Genomic DNA, 18,415 nt, shown 5'->3' on the forward strand with positions numbered 1-18,415 from the left:
CCATGATGTTTCACTGTGGGAATGCTGTGTTCAGGGTGATGTGCAGTTTTGTTTTCTGCTACACGTAATGTTTTCCATTTAGATCAGGCAGTTCAATTTTGGTCTCACTTGGCAAGAGCATTTTTTTCCACATTTGCTGGCCTGTTGCAAACTGCAAATAGGATTTCTATGGCTGTCTTTTCAGCCTGAGCTATAGAACTCTGCAGCTCCACCAGACACCATATTCTCTGATTAATGCTCCGCTTGCCAGGTTTTGGTAGATTTGTAGTTGTTTTATATTCTTTCTACTTTCAGACGGCAAATTGAATCGTGCTCCGTGACATGTTCAAAGCATGGGATATTGTTTAATAACTAACGCTGCTTAAAACGTCTCCACAACTAAAGTTCTGTTCTCTAAAGAAACCATGAAGCTGCCACAGGATATCTGTTTTTATAATTGTAATATATTCTGTTTACTAACCAGATAACGTCTAAAGGCAAATTGGCTGCACTAGAATTCATTTGACACAAAGGGGATTGAATATAAATACGTGCCACACACATTTTTATTCCACTTTACAATCATGCACTACTTTCACATAAGATCTTGATAAATTACATTGAAGATTTTGGCTTCACTGTCATAAAATGTGCAAAATATCAAGGGGAAAGTATACTTTTAGAGGACATTGTACTCAACTTTTTTAATGCACACTGTCAGAGTTAAATAATTGTGTAAACTAAAAAGCTTTCACTGGACATTTAAGGGCTTTTACCGTCAAACTTCTCCAGAATCTGGACGGTTTCGCCGAGCTCCAGGACCAGCGCCTGGCATATCGGTGACCGGAAGTTGCAGATCACTGCGCAGGAAGAGAAAAATGACAGAGGAGAGACAAAGCTGGTGAGAAAAGCTTGTGTTTGCAAGGTAACTCTGGTGGTAAAAGGCTCCCTCTTGCTTTCATCTTAACTGAGAAAAATGCAACCCTTCACACCTTCTCTGAACACAATACTTTTTTTAATTATTATTGCAGCATTGAACTCAGTGCATTTTTTTATTAGGCCGATTCAGCCAAACATGTAAACACACTGTGTCACATTGATGCCAAATGCTCAGTGAACTGTAAACAAACCGCCACTGTACAAGGTAATTAATTGTTAAGCAACCCGATTTTGAGCAACGTTACGTTAATTTAACTACCTCCCAAAATAGAGCCCACACAAAGTGCTAGATTATCAGGCTTAACAGTGATTATTCACAGGAAGGTATTAGCATAAACCCTCCATGACACCTCTTTTTTTTTTCTAACATCCTGCAGTCTTTGACCATAGACAGAAGCATCCTGTGACTCAAACACTGATGACATGATTATTCTTCAGAGGATAGATGCCACAGTAAAGGCCTTGACAACTGCACTGCCTCTGGAGTCTGCCTTTATCTGTGCAGCACTGCGGCTCGGGAAGCATGAGCCATGCAACAAAACGCTACAGAAGCCTCCGTAAAGAAAAGGCGTGTTTCAACAAGGATGCTGCGCCACTGATGACTAAAAAAAAAAAATAAAAAATACAATTGGAAGCCCTTATAGGAGAGTTTGGTGTGAATCATTATGGTAACGAACTAGCCAGGGGACCTTGTGAGGGGGAGGAGAAGAAGGAGGGGCTTGTCCTCGGCTCTGTTTGCTTGTTTGAGGGGAACGAGTGTTCAGTTCCTGTGCTCGGGTAGCTATGGGAACAGATCATCCACAAACTGGAGGGCTTTCTTCACTGTAACTGCTGCGGGGATCTGGGCATTTTACAAATCAGGACGGCAAGCTTACGAATGCTGCATGTCACTCGGGTTCAGATGGGCATGTATTAAAGTCGGAGAGATGGAAATGTCCTTAAGAAGATTCTTGTCACCTTTATCATTCTGCATCCGACTAAATAGTCCTTATTTGAAAGCCCTACTCTTTAACAAACTTTATTTCGCTGTAACGTCAAACCTTCACGCACACCCTCCGAACACTCTCCAACAGAGGCCAGGCCAGGAGAAGCTGAGACATTTAAGAGAGCTGTTGACACCATATGGGCTCATGTTTTCCTCTCTATCCACCAAAAAAAAAAAAAAAACTACAAGTTGTGAACAAGCACACAGCCATACTCATAGCTAATTTAGCCCACAGAGATTTACAGAGGCAACACATTTCTTCTTTCAACTTCAACATGTTGAACGTAGGATGTTGGAAGGACTGACGGGACATGGAGTAAAAAAAAAAAAAAAATGTTGGCAAAAGCAACGATTCAACTAAGCAACAGCATTTGAGCCCAGACTGTCGCTGTATTTAGTTGAATTCAATAGTCACATGGGATCTGATGGCTACTGTTGTGTAACCAGCGACTGACTAAAATGAGCTATGGGGTCTGAGAACAGAAGGAGATGCCTCCTGTGCTCAACTGCTCCCTCTGTGGCTATCCTGTACGTGGCCATGCAAAACATTCATACCCCTTGGTTTGTTTTAACCGAAGGAAAATAATATGTGGCTTTCTATATTTTACATACATAACTATGCCAACTGTGGCAGCTCAGTGGAAACAGTAGTCGTCCTGTAATCTGAAAGTTATTGGTTCAACTCCTGCCTCCTCAGGCCCTGTGTTGATATGCCACTGGCCAAGGCACTTCAAACCAAAGTTGCTTACCAGTCAGCATAGCGGTGTATGAATATGGCTTTCTTTGAGTGGTCGGTATGACTAGAAAAAGCTCAATATAGTTATTCAGCACAGTTACCATTAAAAGCTGAAATGTGCATTGTTCACTTGGGTCCAGCCTTCCTGAGTCGAAACTCTGAAGAATAAACTCTTTTGGGGTAAGTTTCTAACATCTTTGACAGAAATTTTTGCTCATTCTTCTTTGCAAAACAGCTCAGGCTCAGTCCAGTTGAACGGAAAGGGCCTGTAAACATTAAACAGGGGAGTGGTGACATAATGGTCAGAGGAGACGGCTTGCATCCTAGAGAGGCAACAAGTTCCTGGGTTAAAATCCTGAGTCCCTGAGCAAGAAGCTTAGCCCAGGTTTAAATGCTGACAACAAATAATATAATAATTTATTATAAATATCCGGTCTTGCCACAGATTATTTAATTTTAGATTTAAACCTTGACAAGGTCCATTCATATACATGAACACGCTTAAATTTGGACCAATCCATTGAAGCTCTGACTGCCAACTAATTTCTCTCACTGACATAAAAAAATGTATTCCCTCAGCATGATGCAGCCAGCACCATGTTTGATTGACAGGATAGTGTATTCAGGTGAAGTCTTGGTAGTTTTGCGGTTATACTCTTTCCATTTTCAGAAGCTGGGCTCAACGGTGCTCCATGAAATATCCATAGGATATTATTTTACAACCAAAGCTTGCTCTAAAGGTCTATGCAACTTTATTCCTGAGCTGTCTGCTGTTTTCCTTGGTATTCATGAGGGTGTTTGTTCACTACTTCCACAAAGATGGTCTCAATTAATTAATTTTCTGAATTCTGAAAGAAGTTAGCAGCAGTCGATTTTATTTAGGGATCAGAATAAAGGGGAGCTGAATACAAATGCACCTCACACGATTCTATTTGTTATGAACAGTTGAAAAGCATCTATCTTTTTACCTCCACTTTGTGTGGAAGTAAAAGGATAGATGAAATCCTAATAAAATACACAGCGGTTTGTGGTTGTGACAAGACAAAAGGTATAAAATGCTAACGGAAAATAAAAACTTTTGCAAGGCACTGTACTGAACTCTATCCAGGGAGATAAGTATGACAACATCTGCACCTAGATACTGTGAGGGCTTTATTTGCTGCTGGGTTTTATCCAGACTTGTCCAGAACATTTCCATATAAAATAAACTTGAAATAAGAATAACCTCAAACACGTTGTTCTGTTTGGGAGGTTATCTCAGTTTGGATCCTGGAGTTTCAAAACCTTTAGGGATATAAAAGAATGGCAGTACATTTTTTAAATATTACAGATATAGTATCTAAGAATGTCAACACAGTCTAGCCCCTTGATTCTTTTCAACACTATTCTTTTTTTTCAAGCTGCTTCCGAAAAACTATCCAACTCAAAGAATCACAATATATTACTGAATACTGGACTGAAGAGCCTACAAATTACGCCAATATTTGCCTTTTTTTAATAACAAGCATCAACTTATTCTGAGTGTACTTAGCTAATAACCAATTACTGTATATCTACCACTGTGCAGGAATGTATTGCTGTTCCTGTGTAGAGAAAGTAAAAGTGCAGGGTATCAATGTTTTTGTTCAACAATATGAGAGACCCTTCAATCAGCTGCAGCTTCCAGATGACAACAGGAGCAAGTAGCTCCAACTTTAATGTCTTTAATGTCACTGAAGCTAGAGCTTAAAATTAAATTTGCAGTACAGCTTCTCCATCTGGTACATATAAGAAAGAACATCAAACATTAAACATGAGTAATGACAAAAAATATTGTTAAAAAGTAATGAAAAAACTGTTTAAGGCAACAAAACTGTATGATAAGAATAATCAGCTTAAAGTGCAAGAAAGTATGTCGTGTGTTTCACACGAGTCACTCAAATATCTCCACCACCAGGTCTCTATAGAGGAAGAGAAGGAGAAAGTCAGGTTACTTCTGCCTCTAAACCATGTTTCACGCCTGCGAAAATTGCATTTTGTTGCCAGGTACAAAAGAAATGTAGACAGATGGAAAGATAAATCATTTTTAAAAAAGGTCTGACAACTCTCGACAATTGAATATCGGCCATTAGGTATCCAGAATTTTGAATCACAGTAATGGCAAAGTAAAAGAAATAGCATGTGTGTCAACACCTAGTTTTCATTGATTGTTAAGATTAAAAGCTGGGAAGCACCTAATGACTGTATGTCGTGTGATGTTTTAAAGAACAAAATTAAATCTTAAGGAAAAGTTACATAGTTTTTTAAATGATTTGTTTCTTAAACGAAATGTGTTTGTACAGCATGAAATTCTTTTTTTAAAATATTTTTAACCCAGCAATAAATAAATAATAGTGACAACAATTAAAAATGCATCAGACTCCATAAAATACATTCAAAAAGTTGTGCAGCTGTAAAAAATAATTGATAGAACCAATATATTAATATATAAAACTGTCACTACTCTTCATTTGCAGTGCTGCCACTCATGGTGTGCAGAATAAAAGTGCAATACAACACAACGGTGATGTAATATGAGAGCAGACTAAGTGGTTTCTAAAATAGGAAGCCTATAAGTAAACATTGAACTCTCTATTTGACGCTGTGCAAAGAAGCAACTTATGAGGAACCTCATTTCTAAAAGTGGGGGGCTGCACCAAATAAAAGTTCTTGTTGACTTTTTGTCATGTATCAAAAAGAGTAAAAATAAAATTTAGCAGATGATATAGTTTTTATATTAACCTCAGATTTAGAGAAAACATAGGAGATTGAGGCAAATTCCCTTTCTGGTAAAGATCATAACCAAACATGCAGATGCAGACAAATTAATCGGCACCCCTGGTAAAGATTAAAAAAAAAAAAAAAAAAAAAAAAAAAGCTTTAAGATAATGTATCTTTGTTTGCAGAGGCATAATCTCACATTGAACACTTTAGGAAAATCCAACATTTGAGTATATTTTTAGCGTTAAGAAATACTTCCTTTTATCTAAATCACTAGTTTTACAACTGTTTGTACACCCAACAGCCCTTTTAAAATCAATGTAACTAAATGGAACTAACACATTTTTTTTATTCCAGTTTGTACTTTTGTAAATTGATTAGAGTTTCTAGGATATTTTGTTAAGTAATCAGTGACTATCTGGTGTCTTATGGTGTAAGTAAATGTGACAAAGATGCCCATTTCTTTTGGCTGTATGAGGACCCATGTATATGTTGTCACTGAATACAGTAAGAATGGCATTATTAGGTTACTAAGTCTCCAAAACAAAATAACGACTTCTGTTTCTTGGAAAGCATATCAGTAAATCCTTTTCTGTCATGCAGTCACAAATACAAACATATGCACTTAAACTCTATTAAGATTTTAACTAAAACCACATGCTTTGGTAAGATAGGACAAAGTTTGGCTTTTCTGCAGCAAACACTACAGATGAGTTTGGATTCTAAAGTATGGATATGTTGCAAAATAAGCATCCCCACTGTTAAGTAGGATCTGTGATGCTGTGGGTCAGTGTTGCTTCTAAAGAGCTGTAGGGATTGTGCAAAGAGGAATGGTCAGCGATCCTTTCCCCATGTGCTATTAATGACAGCAGGTTCCTTTTTTTCCAACTGAATAGATACACTTAAAATTAAGGTTAAAACTTTTTAAATGTTTTTTAATAATTATTTGAGAAAATGCTACTGCAATATGAAATGTATTTATTGCTATGCTCCCCCATTCTTTACAAGAACCAAGAACAAATCTGTATACTGTCAAACAGCAGTACCCCATCTGGGCAAAATATACAAAGAAATGTAAAATGTTACCAAAGTTAATAATATGGTTTATAAACTGTCAAAATAACTGACTACAAACCTATCACTGAATGAAATTTTAATAAATACAGAAACGTGTTACTCTGATCTCTGGCACTAATCTTAGTGACAACTATTGCAGAAGCCACTTAATTGGTCAAAGAGTTAATTCCATTATAGTTAAAAAAAAAGCAGTATGAGTATATAGACCATGAAGGTTCTACCACCTAGATCAAGTAGTTCTTTCCCACAGTAAGCCACGTTTAAAGTTACATATAATGGTCCTGGGGCTTCCCTCACTTGGTTAAGAGCCTCATAAATACTTGAATGCATAATTTTTCACTAAGAGTTTCTCAGTTGACTACTAAAGACTGCTGAGGACTTGATGCAGAGAAGTTAATGTTATGTATCTAATCTTGAGCTTGTGTCCTTCAAATTAAGATATGCCCCCAAATTGCAGGAGCGCATATACAATGATGACACAATCATCCTCTAACAAAGATGTAGATTCTACAGTTGTAGATAATAGTTAAGTAGTATTCGATCTTGAACACAAAATAATATAGTCAAACATCAGTCAACAATCTAACATTCACATACATTCATTAGATTAAAAATTTTAAGCATTTACAAAGATTGAAAATGTGTGGGCTGAAGCTATTCATCTTATAAGTGTCTACCCTTTAATTTTTGATTTCTGATAAGCCATTAAAACTTAAGGTTTCTGAGTAGCAGATACTAACAGGATATCTAGAATCCACAATTTATTCCAGACGAAATAAAACAAGTATATACACTTCATGAACGTTGCTATCAAATCCCAAACCATTTTATAGCTTTTAACCATGCTATATTTTAATCCCTTTTTAAAATGTATTATGTTTTTGCTTTGTTTAAGATCTTCTGGCAAGCTATTCACATCTTAACTCCAGAAACAGATATACACATACTCCTTAATATAGTATTTATACTTGGCTGTTTTAGATTAAATTGTCCTTTTAACTCATCTCTCCCCTCCCTCTCCTTGGACCTTTCCTGAATATTGTCACAGAGTAAATTAGTTTTTGCTTTGTATATTATTTGTACACTTTTAATTTTTACCAAGACAGCAAACTTTAATACTCCCAATTTACTAAACAAATAATTAGTGTGTTGACATGGTTTACTATTGTTGTGCCCTTTTTTGCAGAATGTAAATAAGTTGGACGCAGGTTTTATAGGTGTTTCCCCAGATCTCTACACAGTGTGACAAGGAATGAAATATAAGTATGTTGTATAGAGTTTATAGTATGTTACAGTTTAATATGTCTTGTTTTCCCAAATATAGCAATATATATATAGCCTGCTTCATCCTGACCTTATTTATATGGGGTTTCCAACTAAGCTTTTCATTGATTATGAAAAGCTTGCCTTTCTTTATGCAAGATCTGAAAGGTTCTCACAGCTAAATAGAAGGATTGTAATTCTGCCTAAAACTATGGACACCAAGGCCTCTGATCCCAACCTTATTTAAACAAGTATTGACATGGGCATGTAGCTTTTTAAGATGGACAGAGAATCTTACGAATAAAACATAATATCCTAAGTTCTGCATTCAAATCCTTCTTAAGATAGAGCATTTAATGTATATTTTCGTTATTCTAAAGATAAATCACATTTTCATTTTCTTTCAATCAATTCTCTGTTGCAGTAAGACCTTTAAAAGCTGAAGCTATGCATGTGTTTCCTGACAATCTTTGCCTGCCTGTGAAGTCTCAAGGCTGTAAAGAAAGGTGATGGAATATGCGCTAAGAACCATAATTTATTCCCAATATTCTTTCTCATCAATTTTATTTGCAAAAAATATTCAAAAAATATTCAAAGAACCATTTAAAACAGTCCTTCTCCCTTGTTTTCTGTAATGTCAGGACTTTGTCGTGCATTAGAAAGGTTTGGGAAAATCTCAAGCTTTGTATTGATTACTCATCTTAAAGGCATTTTTAAGCTGCCAGGTCTTACCATCAAAAAATCACTTAGGCAGCCTAGGATACAACCATGTGAGAAATTTAAAACAACATTGTGTGAATTTAATCTGGAAATCTCACAGAAATGCAAAATAAAACTAAAGTTGCTGTAACAGCCTTACAGAAATGCAGCACCGCTTCAAAATATAAGAAGGACCTGCAGATACATTTGACCCCACTTGAGTAAAGACAAGGACTCTGATAATGGACCAAGTACTATATGTACCATTTCTCAAATTTCCACAGTTAAAGTACTCATTGTGTCAAAGAAATGTTCTTTACACTTTATTCAGTCATCTTGGCCAGATTATTATGGACAGCACGACATCCTGATCTATCAAATTCTATAGGTTGTTGTCCAGTTAGAGCTGCATGTCTCTGATATATATATATATATATATATATATATATATATATATATATATATATAAGGTTTGGACCCAAAAAAAAGTCTGCAAACTATTGTTGTTGTGGAAAAAAAATCTTGACTTTTTTTCAGATTTCTTGGTGAAGAAATATTCAGCAGCACCAAGTGGATAGTCTTTCATTGTGGTAGTTTGTGCCAGAATAGGATTACTTTGATTTGCTGATCTTAGAAAATGGTGCATTGATTGTTTAATGTGATGATGATGCTGCAGTGATTGACATGTGGCCAAAACCATCTGATTCATTCCGCTGTCTCAAGTGGGAGGCCACTGAATTACTGATAAATATATACCTAATGCAAGTAAGATGAAATCCTGGTGCTTATAGGTGATAAATCTTTAAACCCATAGATAAAAGACACATTGAAGAAGAGGCAAAACATTTTGAGAAACATGAATCAATACAGGCAAGTCACAGTTTTTACTATTACAACCTAATATCTAGAAGTGATTGGATAAAAATTTAGGTTTTTAAAATTAAATTGGTAGCTATATTAAGATGAAGCATAACAGCTTGACCACTAGCTTATTAGTATGTTAGTCCATATTTTGATGCCAAAACAGCCTTGAAATGTCAAGGCCTGGGCTCCACTAAAGTCCCTGACACGTGTGTGCTGTGCTGTCTGCCACCGAGATGTTTGCAATGGATGCTTTAAGTAATTAAATCGTGAGGTGGGACCTGAATTGAATAAACGTTTTCTTCCTGTAATCCCGCCGATGCTCAATTGTACTGAGATATGGGGAATCCTCTTGTGTGTTCCAAAAACCGGAACCTGATTTGCTTTGTATCATTATCCTTCTGAAAGACGCCTCAACCATTAAGGGCATACCATCTCCACCTGGCTGGTCTGCAGCTACGCGGCCTCCATACTCAACAATCTGCAATGCACTGTGTATTCTGATAACTTTATAGTCTTGCGTTCTTTGATTATTTGGGGAAGAAAAAAAAACATCTTTAAGTTTCCCTAAACTTTGGGAGAAACATTTTGTGGACTCATGAGACAAAATAAGAACTTTTCAGAAGGTTTGCATCCCTTTAGATCTGCCGTAAAACTAAAAGCATTTCAGAAAAATAACATCATACCAATAATTAAACATGGTGGTAGAATGGTGGTCTGAGGTTGCCTTGCTGTTTCAAGATCTGGACAACATTTTGTTCTTGATGGAATCATGATGGACCTCTGTGAAAGCTGCAGGCCTGTAAAAACCCTGACTAATTTGGACTAAATAGCAAGGATTGGTCAGAGGATCGGTCCTGCCAACAACTCCCTCTGTCCCTCACGTTCTGAGGTTTTCACCTCATCTATTGGTTGTCGCACATGATAATTGTTATGACATGCTCACGTAATGCCAATGTGCACGTATGTTCCTTGCTAGTTTTCGCTTGCTGGCTCTGCATACGTACTTCTACTGTTTATATCTTCAGTTAGCTTTGGTGTTAGCCGCTCATTGTAGTTCGGCTGCTCTCACTGTATACTTTGAACATGGCTGAGAGTCATGAGAAGCAAACTCTCTTACAAGTTTATGAGAAGACGAGGAAGGCCTCAGAAGAATGAAATAAGACCAGAGTGGATTTGGGAGATTCTTTCATGCGATCCCCCTGAGGAGCGGAAGAGCAGTTAAGATGGTCTTGCACATGCGCAGATATTCAAAAAAGGACATAGGCATTTCTTACTTACATTTCCAGAAAAACCGGCGACTCTACTTTAAGCTCAAGCGCACTCGGGTTTTGCAGAAAGACAATGCTTCAAAGCATACCAGCAAATTCCTTGTGGATGATTTTGGTGATATAAAAGATCTTTGGCTTTATCTCACCTGCTTGCTGCAATTGTTGTCGGAAAGAGTGCCCCAAGGTTAAGGGGGGCAATTACTTTTCCAGTATGCCAGATTGGTGTGGATACTTTATGTATCTACTGTTGTATAGCTTGTTTTATTTAAAAGTGAGACTATTCTGGTAAACCAAGAGAACAAGAAATGCACGGAAGGCTGCTGAGGGAGCCACAACTCTGCAATCTGTGCAGCGCATTTTATGTGAAAGGAAATATACAGGCAATGAAAAATAAAATCAGCAAATAAGCTGTGGAGATGTGCAAAATGGTGCCAAAGATATCACAGATGAGGTAGGAGAGGGGACTGATAACAGGCTGGTGACACTGCCAGCGCATGTACCAGTCCACCTGTGTGGGCTTTCATCTGCAGTGATGCTGGAGGAATATTGATCCTCGCATGTCGACATGCTACCCGAAAGGGGGAGATGCATTCAGCTGCAATTCGTGCCGCCTTTTTGCAAAGTACAGTATGTACTTCTCTGCGTGGCGGGTTCCACTTCCCCGCATTTCAGCACCGCGGACAGCGTCATCGCCATCCACGTTTCAGGACCGCGGAGAGCGCCAGGTCGCCAAGCGCAGACTGACGCGGAGGCTGCGCCGAACTGTTGCTTCCCTCCCCACACCATGACACAAACACGCACTGCTGCTGTCTTTGCTTTAATAAGGCCCACGTATATATATGTGCTTAGAAAATGAGCCGCAGTGATTCTGTGACAGATGGACGAAGGCATAAAGTGACACAGAGATCAGGAGCGGCGGCGCTATAGTGGCGGAGACTCTCTATAAAGCGATCATGACGAATGCGATGCCTCCAAAGAAACTGCTCATACGTGGGCGTGTGCATGTAAGGGGGAGTATCATGTGCGAGCCAGCGTGAGTAGCCCTAACAAGCAGTGGAGCATCTGGACATGACTCATTCACCTAATGAAAACCCTCTATAGGGTAATCACACGCTCTGCTGCTATAGTGGGGCCAAGCATACACTTTATAAAGACACTGAATCGTCTTCGGTTGTATACAGATGGCTTTAAGTTCTTCCTCAACATAAGGCCTATTTACCGATCTATTGAACTAAATCTTAAACAAGTCGTGGGTACTTTATGCTGGTGCGTGATGAGTGTAAAACCGTGTCGCAGCAGCCGCAGTAGCAGAAAAGCTGCTTTTTTCGGGCCACAGGTACACTCCAGCATCACTCCTGCCTACACCTGTTGGAGGGACGCACCCACGATGCCCCCTTGTGGTTTCAACACGAATCACGTCTCTCCTCCTCTACATGCTACTGTACTTATCTAAGACGAAGGCGAAAAGGACTAAAATGCCAAGTTCGCCTCCCTTTTTTTTTGGTACTACAAAAGCACACAGTGTAATAACCAGGAGTGCGGATTTAACGCCCCACCTGAGGCTGTCCACAGCCTGCGATGGCATCTTTAAGGTGGTGGGGTATGTAAGCTGGATCATCCCACGCAATTTCCCTTCCAATGCAGTCACCGCCGCGTATATCAGCCATTATAAGTGTATGTGGGGGGGTTTCGCTGGATGCAATCGGCTAACTAACAGGAAAATAAGGTGCTGCATAGCCAGTTCTTGATGAGGATGGGTAAATTATGCGCTTTTTTTTTTTTTTTTTTTTTTTTGCAAAAACTGCCAAAGCGACGTATGGTGAAAGCGTAAGAAACCCAAACCTAATGAGCAATAATAATGATGATAATAAAAGATGGCATTAACTCACCAACTCCGATTTTCTCCTCTTCTGTTGGTATCCACATATTTGATTATTTCCCCTCAGGTTGAGCAAGCCACATTATGTCGTTATCGGGAGATGATGCTGCTAAAAGAATCTGAGCTGAAGGCTACAAATTGGAGAGTCTCGGCGGATCGGCTGTTTGCACAGACTACATGTTTCGAGCGGAATGTGCGCGGGGAAAAGGGAGGGAAGAGGGACGGTTGGAAAGCTCAGTGTCTCTGCTCTATTATGTCCCGGCGTGTGTCTCCAGTCTGATGCAGTCTCCCTGTCCACCTCACGCAACGCGCACAGACACACACACACACACAAGAGACACGCAGGCACGCGCACGCACGTACGCACACGGCGATCGGTCTTCTGTTTTCCACAAAAGGTGTTACTGCAGCCCCTGTTTTAAGGGTTTCAGCTCCTCACTTCGTCTCTTCGCGTTTCCTCCTCGGCGGACGCTCAGTGGGGGGGCTTCCACGCAGCGACAATAGGCCCGATCGCTTGGTAATTACTGGATGTGCCGAAAAGCTGCTGCGGGAAATTTCTGAGAAAACGGCAAAACACCATAAGCTGCGCCATCTTCATGGTCGTCACCCGACTTGTTTTGTCAACACTGATGTGTCAAGCTTTTGCAAATGTATGCGCCTCCTCTTTTCCTCCCCGTGTGCCCCTTCTATCCATCCATCACAAACCGATTTTTTTTCCTTCCAGCGGGGAGGAATGATGGCTGGCAGTCTGCCTCTCGTGTGACTGACTGGACTTGTTACTTTGGCAGCTGCTGGCCATAAAGCAGCTCCCGGTGTTAAACATCAGGCCAGACCACCATGTGGGGAAACACCTCCTGGTTGAGTCATTTCCAAGAAGCAGAGCCACTATACAGCAGCAATGCTTTGTCATAGTGCAGGCATGCCCCCACACTGATGGGGGTGCAACTAATTTCTTTGGACAAGTTTGATTGAATGATTTCATAAAAATAATTTCACGCTATTTACAACCTCACAATCAATTCTCCTAAAGATGAAACTTACATGAAATAAGTGAAACTGAAATGTTAGTGACCATTAGTGATTCAAAAAGTATTTTTTTTTTCAATGCACCCTTATTCCTAAGGTGTTACTTAGTTTACACGTAGCTGTTAAAATATCAGCTTTTTGTGTTGCAAAAATAAAAATAGACTACATCTCATCTATAACCATTTTCCACCTTTAATATGACAAAGGTGAAAATGTACTTAATTCAACTGAGAGGTAACAAATCTGTTAGGTCATATAACTGTATAAAAACAAAAATAAAAAAAGGTACAAACCCTAGATGAGGACAGCTCTAAACTAACACTTTTGGCTCAATTTCAGGACTAAATGTTCTTAGGTTCATACCCTTCATCAATGTTAATCTGATTAACATACAATAACGTATTAATAAGGTTCTTCCAGACATTGTCCCATTTGCATCATGCCGCCAAAGCTATGGTTTGTAGATGGATTACAGACAGTTTACATTGTACAAAGGTATCAGTCAGGAGTAGGTTACAAAGAAATTCTCAAGCATAACACACATACAGCGATACATAATACACACAGTGAGAGAATGCTACTTGTGCAATAAGTCCAGTCATGAAATGTCCTCACTGCTAAATATATCAGATTGAACTGTTATATCATATCAAAGTGGAAGCAATTTGAAAGAAGATCAAATAAAAGAGTTGAATGCTATGAATAGTCACATACATTCGTCCAGGCTACATGTTTTGAGCGGAACTACAAGTGATAAAATCTCAGAATGGGGTAAGCAGAAGTTAAGGTGCATAAATGCTCAGCCACTGCCAACTTTCTGTGGAGTCAATAGCTACAAACCTCCAAAATTCATGTGGCCCCCAGATTAACTCCAGACCAGAGTGTAGAGATCCACTGAAGTTAAAACTAAAGAGCAGTTATATCCAAGCTTTACATTATTAAGTGTGGTGCAAACCGTTGGATGCAGCGCTTTGAAGGGCAGACCCACTAGATTCTAGAGGAGACATTTTCTGGAGTAACTAATCACACCTTTTTTTTCTCTGGCAATCCAACAAACAAGTCTCCATTTGGCAGTGGCCAAGAGAATGTCACTGCACTGCATGAGGTGTAAGGTTTGGTGCAGAGGGGATTATGGTGTGAGCTATTTTTCAGGAAGTTGGCTCAGCTCCTAGTTACAGTGAAAGGAGCTCCTACTGCTGCAGTATATCAAGACATTTTGGTCAATTTCGTGCTTCTGAGTCCGTGGGAACTGGGCTTTGGAGCGCAACATGACTGTGCACTAGTGCCCCTAACAAGATCCTCAAGGACAAGTGCAAGTTTTGAGCAGAAGAAATTAACAGGCCTGTAAATAGTTCTGACCTGAGACTGATAGAACACCCTTGGGATGAATTAGAGACTGCAAGTTAGACCTTCATGTCCAACATTACTCTCTGATCTCAGATAAGCTTTTCTGGAAGAATTCCTTTTAACTCCCAAAAACATTCAAAACATTTGCAGAAAAGTCTAGCAAGTAAATCATTTGGAGCTCTTTGCAAAAAATTATTCTATAACCTTTTCTAATTTCGTTTACCTGACAACCAAAATGTTTGGTCCTACCATGTCCAATCTCTAGAGGAGCTGGAGACAGCCCCACCTTGGGTGGGAGACTGTGTCAAAAGGAACTTTCAGTGACTTGTGCAACAATTCTGGCCTTAATAGGAGAGTTTAAAGAGGCAAGCCATCATTTAAAAGAAATCTATAAAGGCATGCTGTTTGCAATTTGCAATACAAGCCAAGTAGCGGATACAGCAAACAAGTGGAATAAACTGCGCTGGTTAGATGAAACAATTGAATTTTATGTGGCTATATACAAATCCCTTACAATGAATTTACCATCCATTCACATGTTGAAACAGGGTGGTAGTGGCACCATGCTGTGGGGATGGCTTTCTTCACCAAAGGCCGTCAAGCTGCTCAGAGTAGGATGGAGCTAAACACAGAACAATCCTGGAAGAAAACCTGTTAAAGGCTGAAACAGACCTGATATTCGGGCAGAGGGTCATTCCACAGCTAGACAGCAAAACAAAACTTACAAGAACTATGATAGCCTGGTATAAATCAAAGCACGTGCATTAAAATGGCCAGCCAGGGGTTTAGACTTTAATCCTAATGAGGATCAGAGGAGAGACTTAAAAATCAATGCTCACAAATGCACTTCATCCGATCACGCTGAGCTTGAACAACTTTACTAAAGAATATTCAAAGATTTTGTCTCTAGATAGACAAGTTGATAAAAACATATCTATAAAGATTTTCAGCACTAACTTTAGCTGAAGATGGTTTCAGTATTGACTCAGTTGAGCTGTATGCAGATGCACAGAAACATCTTCAGTTTCATTTGTTAACAATTTGTAAAAACCATGTATCCTTTTCTTTCCACTTAATTATACATGACAGTGCGGGCCTATCACATAAAATCTGATTAAAATAATAAAATAGAGTACATGACGCAAAAAAGTTGGGTATAAATGCTTTTGGAAGACATTGCACTCTCGCTGGTGCGTATGTGTTGTATCCAAATAAAAACTATCCTTACAATTGCTTAACTGTTTTTTACCAAAGGGTAGTTTTCATATTTATTTATGCATCCGGGATCATGTTTTTTGAAAAACTTCTATTTTCCCACATTTGTCATGAGGTTGCATATTTTATACAGAAATATTAATTTAGACCTGAACGAGGACAAGTTACAAGAAAGAACTAATTTAAGCACAACTCTCGTTCATTACTTAACGGGTGTCGGGTTATAGCAATTAATAAAGTTAACAAGACAGCCCTTTTCCAAACTAGGTGTATTCTTTATAAGCTACTTCACCTTGTGATGAAATTTGTACGGGAACAGTTTGTAATTCGTGTTTGTGAGCATCACCATGTGAAAAAAAGAAAAACGTGCAAGTGCAACCCGATTAGTTTGGGGAGTCGTGACTTGTAAAGCTGCAAACTCCTGCATGCTTGCCCTATAGATAAGGCACAGGGAAAATAGGGTGATTCGGTGAGCGCCGAGTAGAGCAGTGAGTCTGATGCAGTGTGGGAGGGAGGGCAGTATTCAGCTGGGTAATTTCTCCCCATCATAGAGACGCTGTGACTGACTCCCATCTGTCTATTACTTCAAGTGGAACATTGTGGGCGGTTTTCCCAATCACACACACAAAGCAGGAGGAGAAGGGGGCGTTTCATAAGCTAAATATGCATCCCAGACAATAAGCATTTGTTAAAAATTACATAACAAATTACTAGCTTCCATCATGGGTGCAGAGAATGCACTGTGGTGAAACTGCTGCGTGCAGATGGTACAAATGTGGCACAAAGAAGATTAATGCATTTTTTATTTATTTTTTTTACTTGCTGTTCCAGCATTTAGTCACTTTTCTGATAGCTTGCTGAAAGCGTAGTCTGCCTGACAGTTTAAACTCTCACAAATCAAGTCGACAGCAAACAGAAAATGTGACAAAAAGGATATCCCACCCCCTTATCCATTATTTGTTCCAAACAATTTATTTTAAACTAGGGCTGCGAGAGAAGTATATAATTCTGAGAATATTGTAGAATATAGTGACAATATCAGAGACAATTTTTTTTTTTTTTTTTTTGCACCATCACAATGCCCTCGCTACTAAGCTTTGGCGTCTTAGTCTGTAGGATCTGTATCAGGTTCATTGGTTGAATGATTTAGCCAACCCAGCTGGCTAAATCTAGTTAGCATGAGGAGCAAAAACATCTTACCAAATATTGCATCCAAGCACTCCTTTGTCATTTTGCACACACTGGTGCTGTGGAGACGACTGGACAGATTTTGCAGCTCCATTTAAAAATCTACTCTTCGCCTTTCTTCTTGTTTTGTTGCCGTTAAATCTTTCAGATCATACCACTTTTAATATCCAACACATGTAAGCAGCATAAATGCAACAAGCAGTTTTCAAATTATGATTTCTTTAAAGGGAAAAAAAGCTATCCACACCAACCTGGCCGTAACAATATAATCCTCCTATTGGTAAATCGTGAATTAACCTTTTGTGTTCCCCTAGTCCCACCCTGACCTGATCACTGCCAGCCCAGTTCAATCAAGAATTTGCTTCCATTGAAGTTTTATGACGACATAAAGTAGGCTTAAAGATCTTAAATTTCAACAAATCAGGCGCCCCCCCCCCCCCCCCCCCCAATCTCAGGAAACGTCAGTATGAAAAACGTTACACATCAAAGACTCCAGCGATCCACTGAGAACACCATGATCCAAAACTAGAAAACACTAAAGTGTTGAACCTCTCTGATTGCCCCAACTATATCCATTACATAAAAGAGCAGAACATCATCCAAAGAACGGCGCCCCCCCCCCCCCCCCCTCACTTCCTGAAGTGCATTGATATGCAGCTATACAATGATCTGTAGCACACCACCAGGTTCATCTCCAAGACTCAAAACAAAGCTTTTGAGCCATATTTTGGGCAAAAAAAACCTCCACAGCAATGTACAACAATATTCTCCAGTTATCTTAAACTGCTTGATAGCAGTTTTTTTGCAACAAAGGGTAACACAATCAGTTCTTCTGTTTATAGTGCAAGTACTGCTTCACATAGGGTCAATTTGATTAGGATACTTTTTCTCTTAATAAATGAATTCATCGATCGAAAACACTTGTAGTTTAATCAAGATATCTGTGACTAAAATTTTGTTTCATGATAAAAATATTTAAGTGTGAATCAAAAACTGAATAAATATTGTATTGTTGCAAATTCCGTTTCCATGTTATTAACGTACACTAAAATCTAATTTGGCTCATATTTAAACTCAGTTTTTAAACACTCAGGCACATGCCTCCTTTAAATAGCCCAAGACTTGCAAAGCTAACATTAAACCTCCCTATTTATTTGTATTGCTTCTAGACCATCAAAAACATATTAAAACATACAAAGTTACACAGACAG

General features: G+C 39.0%; 1 protein-coding gene across 5 annotated transcripts in view; it reads right to left on the minus strand.

The window, feature by feature from the left end:
* LOC105926120 (dedicator of cytokinesis protein 3) overlaps positions 1 to 13,189 on the minus strand; it is a 73,517-nt gene extending 60,328 nt beyond the window's left edge. For 3 of the 5 annotated variants that reach the window (XM_012862333.3, XM_012862331.3, XM_036132764.1), the window contains exons 1-2: positions 12,439 to 13,188; positions 756 to 839 (exon numbers count right to left, since the gene is read on the minus strand). In XM_012862333.3, the coding sequence (XP_012717787.2) occupies positions 756 to 839; positions 12,439 to 12,475 (121 nt within the window). In that variant the 5' untranslated portion in view covers positions 12,476 to 13,188. Of the gene's footprint in view, positions 1 to 755; positions 840 to 12,438 lie in introns of all 5 variants that reach the window. The other 2 variants (XM_012862330.3, XM_036132765.1) reach the window with 2 other exon arrangements.
* Positions 13,190 to 18,415: the final 5,226 nt, after the last annotated feature.

Source organism: Fundulus heteroclitus, unplaced genomic scaffold (assembly GCF_011125445.2).
Source record: "Fundulus heteroclitus isolate FHET01 unplaced genomic scaffold, MU-UCD_Fhet_4.1 scaffold_54, whole genome shotgun sequence".
Classification (NCBI taxonomy): Eukaryota; Metazoa; Chordata; class Actinopteri; order Cyprinodontiformes; family Fundulidae; genus Fundulus; species Fundulus heteroclitus.